The following is a 10831-nucleotide window of genomic DNA, read 5'->3' as shown; positions in this document are numbered from 1 at the left end:
AAGCCTTCATCTAAAGTGAGAATAGCAGCACAATTGGAAGAGCGTAGTCGATGTCACTGTACTGTGCGTGTAGAAATGTTTGAAATGGTGTATCTTTGGCTATGTATATTTTCACCAAAAAAAAAGGTCGAGAAGAGAGAGGGTTGACATGTTGTGGGGTTGTTAATCAATGTCATAAAATAATATGTGTACTACTGTTTCAAGAGAAACTATTAGTTCTGTAAGCCTTCACCTGAAGTACAATTGAAAAAAAAAAAGTATAAAGAAATTAATGCTAGTAGAGAAATTAAAGGGTTCCTGAAAAGGAGAGAGGATGGGAGGCAGGGAAAGTCAGAGGGAGAAATGTTAACATTTTGGAGTTTTATTAGCCCAAATGAATCACTGAATGGTGGAAGGCTGTTCCGCTTCACATATTCCATTTCTGTTCTGGGCCCTGTTGGCAGCCACCTCTTGTCTCTTCACATCTACCCATCCAAGTGGACATTTTCCCCATATATACACCTACCTTGGTGCAACAGAGTCATGCTTGAGAAGAGAGGGTGGGTTATTACTGCAAAGCGTTTTCTGGACCTAAAGTAAAATCAGCCAATTAAGAGTTCTTATGTGAAATCAAGCCCAAGTCACAGCAGAAAAGGCATTGATCTTTTTTAAGTCCAAGTTACGATAGTATTGAAATAGAAAAGAAGCTAAAATATTTAGATCTTAGAATTGCTATTTTGTAAAGAAATTGCAATTTTCTTGTTTATGAAGCTAGGAACACATTATATTATTATCTTATATAAAGTTTTATGAAACTGTTCATTAAGAGTTACTCTCAAATTTGATTTTTCAGAAACTAGATAAGAAACTTCGGGAGAATCTAAGAGATGCAAGAAACAGTCTCTTTACAGGTGACACACTTGGAGCTGGCCAATTCAGGTATTATATTAGTTAATATACTTATAGGGACTTGAAAATAAAACATTTGTAGAGCTTTTTGTTCGTTTTTCTTGTGTGATAGGAATATAACAGTCTTATCCTTGTTATTGAAACTTGTTTATTTTTAATGAAGTAATTAGAATCAGGATTTTAACTTAAATTGTTCTTGAAATACAAATGGAATATTTTATTCAATTTACCTTCTTTTAATAGAAATTTATGTTGTATTTTATCATTTGAAGGAGAATATATGACCTACTAGTTGCTTCTGTTAAATAAATAAATAAGCTGAGAATTTGATGTTTCAGTTGGATCTTTTGAGATACATTTTGAATAACATTTAAGACTGTTGAGGAACATTTCTGTTCATATGGTTTTAGAAGTCTGAAGCCATTCCATTTTCATTATTATTAAACCCCTTGGTAATGAAAAAAAGCAGTGAAAAACTTGTGACACTTACATCTCTTTCTACTTAACTAATTTCCATTTTTACATTAAAATACTATAAGCTTAAACTCGCAAAGCATTTTTGTCTTTGTTAGAATTTCTAGCATGAGGAAGTAATGCCAAAGTTACTGCTGCTCAATTATTATTTTAATAGAAATACTAAAAGAACAAAAAACCTATACATTATAATATGTTTATCTTTCCATTATTAATAATGGTCAGAATATTGGGATGAAGAGGTAAAGAAACCTTTCAAAGATTAGACAGACCTATAAAGCAAAAAATCATACATGTGAGGAACGTGCTTCTTAGTTGAATCTAATATACGAGACCAAACGGGCAGCTTCTGTCCAAAAGCAGGATGAGAATGCAGGAAGGGGCAGGAACTGGACAAATGGACACAGGGAACCTGGGATAGAAAGGGGGAGCGTGCTGTCACATTGTGGGGATCTCAACCAATGTCACAAAACAATAAGTGTATAAATTTTTGAATGAGAAATTAATGTGAGCTGTAAACTTTCACCTAAAGCACAATAAAATAAAAAAAGAAGTAAAGAAACTCATTCAGATAGCTGAGAATTATTTAAAGCAAAGAGACAGTATTTTGGAAAATTAATTCTTACATTCAGTTTTAGGTGAGTTAACAGATAAACTCCATGAAATAAATCGATGCCCAGAGAATTAACTGCCCTTCAGGAATAACAGTTTCTTGATAACCTCCTATAGACTTCTTCATTTCAAGACAATTTTGATGGCTCCTAAGGCCTGTGTACTACTCCTGTAATTTGGGGTTAACACTAACACTGTGTTTCAATTATTTGGTCAACTGCTCCAGTTCCCATGTTTTTCTAAACTGTTTTATAATTTCATGGCCTTTCTTAAATGTTCTTCACAGTGTATCTGAAACAGTAAACAAATTCTCAGCTTATTATTTATTTTTAACAAAAGCAACCACTAGGTCATACCTAACTTAATAGATCGTTTTTTATAGTGCTCTGGTACAGGCCTTCAAAACCTATATAAAGACACCATTTTATTTGAATAATTAAAAAAAAATATTGTTCTCATTATCATAATATAGTTGTGTTGTTTCTTAATTTGTTTGATGTATTTTAAAATTATTATAACTAAGAATAAGTAAACTGACTATTGTTAAATACATTTGAAAATAACTGTAAGTGACTTGACAGCAACTTACAACAACAGTGATTCCCAACCAGGGGCGATATTACCCCCGGGGACATTTGGCAATGTCTAGAGACAATTTTGGTTATCACAACTGGGGCGCTGCTACTGTAATCTAATGGGATGCATTGTAGGATGCTGCTGAACATCCTGCAACTCACAGGACATCCACCATAACAAAGAATTATCTGGTAGAAAATATTAGTAGTGCTGAGGTTGAGAAATCCTGCTGTAGGCCATCCGTCCTTGCCTTCCATCTTGCTCTGAAGTAATAAATGATTGTGATGATGGTGCCACTCCCACTTTTTACCCTATAGTCTTATAAGTAGTGCAGCTGGGAGAGTCCACTCCCCTATACCTAGCAGGGTGTAATGAGTCACTAAAATGGTTAGAGATCTGTACCAGGAGAAAATATGTGCGTATAGTTAATATATATCAGATAGCAGTGGTTTTTGAAAAGTGATATGTACTCCAGTAGTGCCTCTAAAGCAAATCTCTAAAACTACTGTAGACACATGGCAACTAAATGACTTCATGCCTCAGTTTGCTTTCAGTGTAGTTCATTTCACATCTGTCTTGTAATTATGATTAAACAATACGTGAAGTGTCATAGCCCATGTTTATTAAGTGAATATAATTATTTATATAATTAGGTACTTTTGTGCCATGATGCTCTGGTTTTGTACTTTGTAATGACATAAGGGTTTTGAGATAAACTTTCCTAGGGTCTGGTTTTTTGAATTTGTGTTTACAGCAAAAAATTGCAGTTTGTAATTTATGAAACTATCAAACGTGTATATTTATAAGATCATATTCTCTTTAATTATGTTTTCCCTTGAGCTGACAATGATTATTCATTTTGCCTTTTTTTCTAGAATGTGAAATATGTCTCTAAGTAGATGCAACTTATTTTCATAACTACAAAAATTATTCTCTAAAAGTATTTGTACACATTTCCTCTTCTGTAAAAGTTCTCTTAAGTAAGACTTATAATCTCACATTACACAAGCTGTAAGTAGTCCAGAGCATTTCTTTACTTGGCTAGCTGTACTAGAAATTTTTTAAAAAACAAAGTATTATGGAGTTTCAATGTTAGCATAACTATTGTTCATATCAAAATGACATATATGGGAAAGTGTTAGATGACTTGAGATGTATACACTGGTGTCAACAGTTATATAATTTTTTTTAAATATATTTACAGCTTCCAAAGGCCTTTATTGGTCCTTGTTGACAGAAACATAGATTTGGCAACTCCTTTACACCATACTTGGACTTATCAAGCTTTGGTGCATGATGTACTGGTAAGAAGCTAAATATAGCACTTATTTACTGAAATAAAGTAACATTACATTTAAAATTAACATCATGGCTATAGAAACGAAGATGAGAAGGATAGAGCTGAGAAATGTGAACAAAAAACTGATGGAATTTGCTATTACTGAATGTAGATGCTAAGGAATAGTAAAGCACTGAAGTTTAAAGTTCTAAATTTATAATCTTTAAATGATAAGTCAGTGGTATTGTTGGCAATGATGGGGAAAAAAAGAAATGGAGGAAAATGAGTGCTTTTTTTTTTTTCCGTACCAAATAAATAAATAAATGTTTCACCCTGGGGAAAGAAGCTGTAACTTCTCCCTTTTCATTGGGAATCAGTTAAACCTCATTTTATGGTAAAAGTAGTGTGTTTTTATTTTTTTTATGTTACACCATATGTTTTCTGAAGTACTTCCAATTATCTGATTTTATCCTTACAACAAAAATTTGTATTTATCCATGCATATATTCATCTACTCAGTGTTGATTGTGCAGAGAATGTGATATGTACAGATAAACATAGCACAGCTCCAATCTTCAGAGGAAATGGGAAGAAAATCTCTATACAGGTATCTTCTCTGTAAGGCACTGTTTAATAGGACCAGAATAGGCCCCATTTGATGATAGAAAAACTGAAAGACAGAAATTAAAATATTTGAACCAAAATCATTGTCTCTGCCAAGACTAGAACTCTAGCTTACTAACTCCTAGCCCGGGCCTCTAGGGATTACGTATCATTATTGCAAAGAATGCTTGAAATATATATAGAAAGGGAAATGAATGACCTGTAATAAATGGTTTAGGTTTAACAGTTTATGTCTTTAAAACTCAAGCTATTAGCTCTAAAATATTTAATGAATATGATTTCAGAATTACTGATAGAAATTAGCAGCTCAGTTATAACATACTTTTTTTATTATACTTTAGATGAAGGTTTACCGAGCAAATTAGTTTCTCATTAAACAATATACATACTGTTTTGTGACGTTGGTTGCCATCCTGACAGCATGTCAACACTCTCCCCTTCTTGACCTTGGGTTCCCCATTACCAGCTTTCCTGTCCCCTCCTACCTTCTTATTCTTGCCCCTGGGCTGGTGTGCCTATTTAGTCTTGTTTTGTTTTATGGGCCTATCTGATCTTTGGCTGAAGGGTGAACCTCAGGAGTTACTTCAGTACTGAGTTAAAAGAGTGTCTAGGGGCCATACTCTAGGGATTTCTCCAGTCTCTGTCAGACCAGTAAGTCTGGTCTTTTTCTGTGAATTATAATTTTGTTCTATGTTTTTCTCCAGCTCTGTCCAGGACCTTCTTTTGTGATCCCTGTCAGAGCAGTCACTGGTGGTAGCTGGGCACCATCTGGTTGTGCTGGACTCAGTCTGATGGAAGCTGTGGTAGTTGTGGTCCATTAGTCCTTTGGACTAATCTTTCCCTTGTAATAACATGCTTCTTTATCCTAGAGTCTTATGTTATGACTCTAGGATGAGTGTCAAGGAAATAGTAGTCAACTCAGATTCAGTGGAGAGGGCAAAAAGAATCAAGAGACCACTAAATTAAGTCTATGAGTAATAAAGTGTAGAAGCTGATTTTAGGAGGTCAAGGAAGAGGCTGGAGAAGAGGAATTCAGTTCAACCAGTATTTGAGTTCCTACTCTTTGACAAGCATTGTTCTAGACACTGGATTCAGCAATAAGCAAAGCAGACAAAAATATTCCTGTCTTTCTGGATCTTACATTTTAGTAGAAAAGACAGACAATAAATAAAATGTAACGTCAAAAAGATGGAAAGTACTCTGGAGGAGAATAATGTAGAAAATTGTGAAGAAGATTGTATTTTATATAGGGAAGACCTCACTAATAAAGTAACATTTAAGGAAAGATTGAAAGGAGGTAACGTAGTGATTATGCAGCTATGTAGGAGAAATAGAGTCCATGGGTGCTGCAGTCAGTTAATGCACTCAGCTGCTAACCAGAAGATTGGCAGGTCAGGTCCACCCAGAGGTGCCTCTGAAGAATGGCCTGACAATCTACTTAAAATCAGTCATTGAAAACCCTGTGGATTACAGTTCTTCTCTGACACACGTGGGGTCACCATAAGTCAGAATCAACTCTATGGCATAAAAATAATAATAATAATAATAGAAATACAAGGCAGAAGGATGCCTGATAGGTTTAAAAGATGGCAAGGCAGCCAGTGTGGCTAGAGTGAAGTGAGGCAGGGAGAATAGCAGCAGATGAGGCTACAGAGAGCATGGGAAGCAAGATAGTATAGGACATAGACTGTCGTAAGGACATTGGCTTTTAATTTAGGGAAATGGGGAACCACATACAGTTTGAGCAAAGAAGTGAAATCTGATGTACATTTTAAGAGTATCACTCTAACTGCTATGTTGAGAAGAGATTGGTCGGGGGGCAAGGGAAGAAACAAGGAGACCAGTTAGGAGGCTGTTGGGATTATCTTAGCACGAGATGATAAAGGCTTATACTAGGATGGAAATGGTGAAGGTTGTGATTATCTTTTGAATGTAGAGTGCAGGATTTACTGATGTATTAGGTGGGGGAATCTGAGAGAAAGAGGAGTCAAAGATGACTCCAAGGTTTTGGCCTTTGCAAATGGAAAGATGTAATTGTTATTTATTGGGATGGGGAAGACATGGAAGGAGCAAGTTTGAGGGAAAGATCAGATGTTTAGTTTTGGACACGGTAAGTGTTAAATGCCTGTTAAGATATCCAGGTGGATATACTAAGTAGGTAGTTAGATATAGGAGTCTGGAGTTCAGGAGAAAGGTTGGAGCTAGAGAAATAAATTTACAGATGGTCCATGTATAGATGGTTTTAAAGCCAAGAGACAAGATTAGATCACTAAGACAATGAATATAGATAGAAAAGAGAAGAGTTCCAAGAACTGAACTCTCAGGCATTTCAATGTTGAGAGGACAGGGAGATGAATGGGAACCAGCAGTGTAGTGTGGGAAGGACCAACCGGTAAGGTATGAGAACTAGATCTGTGTTATTTTTAAAAGCCAGTGAATTAACTGTTTCAAAGAGGAAGGAGGGATCAATTGGGACAAATACTGGGGACTAAGAAGTCACGATTGCATGTGACAATGTAAAGATCATTAGTGACATTGTAAGAGCAGTTTCCGTAGTGTAAGCGCAAAACACTAACTGAAGTAGATTCAAGAGAGATTAGGAGAGGAATACTGTATGGACAACTGTAAGAGTTTTGCTGTACAGCGGAGTTGAGAAGAGGAGTGATTGCTGGAAGGGGATGTGAGGACAGAAAAGATTTTTAAATGGGAGAAATTGCAGCACGTTTGTATACCAATGAGAATGATCAAGAGAAAAGTTAATGATGCAGGGATAGAAAATGTCCTGCAGGTCTGTAGAAGGTATAAGTGAGTAGTATAGACCAGGATTTCTCAACCTTGACACTTGACATTTTGGACCCGATAATTCTTTGTTGTGAGGGGCTGCCCTGTGCATTGTAGGATGTTTAGCAGCATCTCTGGCCCCTACCCTGTAGTTACCAGTAGCACTCCTTCAGTTGTGACAACCAAAAATGACTTCAGACATTACCAAGTATACCCTTGGGGGGTAGGTAGGGGGAAGCAAAAATGAGATTGAGAACCAGTGGTATAAGCTGATGATGCAAGATTCAAAGCTGGGGTTGTTTCAGGGAAGAAGGCAAGTGAAGGGTGTGGGGATCATAAGGAAGACCCTAAACCCAGTCCCAGTGGCATAAGATGTTTGCGAGGGGGAAAAAAGTAGCTGCCACCTGAGAAGGCTGTAAGACGTAGCCAGTTGGAGTTGAGTTGGAGGATGAAAGTATATAAGAGAAGTCTAAAGAAGTTGAGAATTGGAGACTTTGCTGATGGCTCAGTACAAGATCCAGAAATTATGACACAAGGTTTCAGGAGTTGGATAAGAATGAAAGATGAGATCTGAAAGGGGGATTAATGGACATGAGATAGTGTTGGTGATCTCAAGTTAGACTGGGTTGCTGAGGCCTTGATTGCTGGATGGGAGCAAGGGCTCAGGGTCTTAGGGAGAACCTACAGATCAGAGGTTACCTCTTCATTCCTGCCAGTGGTGTTATAGAGGCCAGTGGAGGCTATCCAGAGCACTGAGATATCTAGGGATTCTTTCTAATTCTTGAACTTGAGAAGTTCCTGGGCTCCCTCTGGATTCCCCGATGGAGAAAATTAAAGTGCATGATTCTTTCAGGGAGGGAGATAAGGCACATGCGCAAGTTATCACAGTATAAGGAAATATGCTCTGAGTCCATTGTCAGAAGAGAAAATTGAGAAACATAACTTAAGGCAGTCATTACCCCAAAACGGACCAGGCTAAATCTGGTCCTTGAAGTTTTCCCTAGTCCAGAGTGAAATGAGGATAATAAGGACTATGAAATGAGTTTTTATAACTTTTACATTAATTTTTCTTTCGAATCTTTGATACTGAAATATCCTTTTAAAAATAAAAGATGGTGAAAGTAAATAGTAGGAGGTTTTTCCTTTGTTTTTGTTTAATCTTCATTTCACAAAATAAAAAGTTGGCAACTTTTGTGTCCCTCCCAAAATTCAGTTCAGCAAATATTCATTAAGTGCCTACTATGTACCAGAATACTGTGCTAATCACTGGGCCTAGAAAGTAAACAAAGCAGACATGATTCTTGCTTTCATGGACATTTGGGTTATTATTTGTGTTGCTTTTGCTTTTTACTGTTATAAATAAGAGCAATGCACCTGTCTAGCTACCTTTTTAGGCTAGGTTTTCAGATTCCATATTACTCTTTAAGCAATCTTTTCTCAGTAGCATTATTATTAGAATATATTTAGATCTTATGAAACTAGTCACTTGGGAGAGATTGCTTGTAACAAATTGCACAACTTTTAAATTGCACAACTTAGATTGACCTGATCCTGTTCATTAATTTTAATGCAGTTTTTAGTTGTGAATAAACTATAATGGAGATGTTGTAACCATGCTGTTTTTTGTTATTAAAACTGCTGCTTTTGATGTTTTTTATCAGAGCTTTGAAAATTTGTAATAATTATACTCTTTACCTCCACAAGGTGGAGTTAAAGTTCTAGATAGGAAATGTTAACTTGAAATTACAGTTTGCTTTTTATATTTAATGTCTTTGCCCTGAGAATCTCAAACTTTGATAATTGTTTGGATACCAGACCTTCAAAACAACTATGAAAATTCACATAACTTCAGTATGTGCCAGAAGGACAATTGTTGTCATTTAAAATAAGAAATACACTCTTCTGGTGACAAACTTCACAGTGCCCTTTGCCTTTTATCAGGATATAACAAACAAAATTAGTCATTAGAAAATTGCGATTTTTTTTTTTTTACTATATCTTGGTTGGGGGAAGAGTGGATTTGATTGTTCAACTCCAAAGAGTGGTTATTAGTCAAAGGGTTGTACATAATTTCAGTATTTTGTCCTTTACCTGGCCTTCTTTTTTTGTTTTTGTTTTTTTTTTTTTTTTTCAGATCTTAGTTTCCCTTATCATGCTTTTGGCCCCTGCTACTGACTCTTATTATTTGAAACATTCAATCAGAACTTATGCTAATATACATAGGAACTATAATAAAGTTTACCTTTTTTTGCCACTCGAAAGAAAAGTAGTTTCCAAGTTAATATATATATATTTTAAAAGGTTATCAGAGAAGCATTTTGAAAGCGCTCATTTTCTTAAAGATGTGTGATTACAATATAACAGATACCTAAGTGTAGTTCAAGGTTGATGCTTTGACCAAATTACTGTATTGACCCTCAAATCTTTATTAAAGCCAAACATTTATTGGGCAGCACTATGTTAGCCTAGTTTCAGGCATTTGCCTAAAAGTCAGAAGTATAATATAAGTGTCTACTCATTTAATCCAAACAAATACAGATTTTACCGTACTTGTTCATACGAAGTTCCTTCCGAAAGTGTGTTGGCTATATAAAACATTAAATATTTTGTATTTTCTTTTTATACTAAGTCGTAGAAATCCAGTGTGTATTTTACACATATATCACATCCCAATTTAGACTAGCCACATTTCAGGTACTAAAGAGTCACATGTGACTAGTGGCAACTATATTAGACAGTGTAGTTCTAAATCATTAAGGCCCAGATTCTTTACTAGCGTTTCTAGAGTCAGGATAAATTGCTTCTGAGTTCACGTTATCACATGAAGATTGGTAGAAAATGTTTCCATATTGCTAGCAATGTGTCTGCGAGATTTTTCCAGCTCATTAGAAATACTATAATAGCATTATAATAATATATAACATAAACCAAACCAAACCTATTGCCATAGAGTCAATTCCAACTCATAGTGACCCTATAGGACCGAGTAGAACTGCCCCATAGGGTTTCCAAGGCTGTGACGTTTATGGAAGAAGACTGCCACATCTTTCTCCCATGGAGCAGCTGGTAGGTCCGAATGGCCGCTTTCAGTTAGCAGCTGAGCAGTTAACTGCTTTTCCACCACGGCTTTTTAGTACTGTCATGGCGTGGCTTAACATCCATGATACGTTCTGTGAAATAGGACATTATGTAATTTAGATGTTGTGTGAACACCATATTCTCTTTAGGCAGTCCCCAGATTATAAACAAATTTTGTTCCTAAGTCTGTCTTTAAGTCAAATTTGTACATAAGTTGGAACAGTTTGGTATGATTCATATCTAACATCAGTGTCAAGTGTTTGTCTTAGTATGTAGTATATAATGTACCTTTCTGTCTATAAAAAACATTACAGAAACACTAAAACATCTAACAATACGGTAGTAGAAGTTTTGATGCACATCGCAAAATAGTGCCCATTTGTCATTATGAATCACTGTTGTACCTCAAATTTTTAATATAGTAGGCTTTACGGGGGTTAGTTTATAACTATGGGTTGTACGTAAGTCAGACATTTGTAACCCAGGGACCACAGACATGTGCAGTCGGACATTGCCTGA

At 35.8% G+C, this 10831-nt stretch overlaps 1 protein-coding gene across 4 annotated transcripts in view; it reads left to right on the top strand.

The window, feature by feature from the left end:
• Positions 1-10831, top strand: part of SCFD1 (sec1 family domain containing 1) — a 114771-nt gene that overhangs the window by 32754 nt on the left and 71186 nt on the right. For all 4 annotated transcript variants that reach the window (XR_002824121.1, XR_002824120.1, XM_004376537.3 and 1 more), the window contains exons 9-10: positions 833-918; positions 3755-3854. Coding sequence is in view for 2 of the 4 variants with exons in the window: in XM_004376537.3 (XP_004376594.1) it covers positions 833-918; positions 3755-3854 (186 nt within the window). In the remaining 2 variants the exon portion in view is untranslated. The remainder of the gene's footprint in view (positions 1-832; positions 919-3754; positions 3855-10831) is intronic.

The sequence above is a fragment of the Trichechus manatus genome, unplaced genomic scaffold (genome assembly GCF_000243295.1).
Source record: "Trichechus manatus latirostris isolate Lorelei unplaced genomic scaffold, TriManLat1.0 scaffold00043, whole genome shotgun sequence".
Lineage (NCBI taxonomy): Eukaryota > Metazoa > Chordata > Mammalia > Sirenia > Trichechidae > Trichechus > Trichechus manatus.
This window is presented reverse-complemented; position numbering and strand designations above follow the sequence as displayed.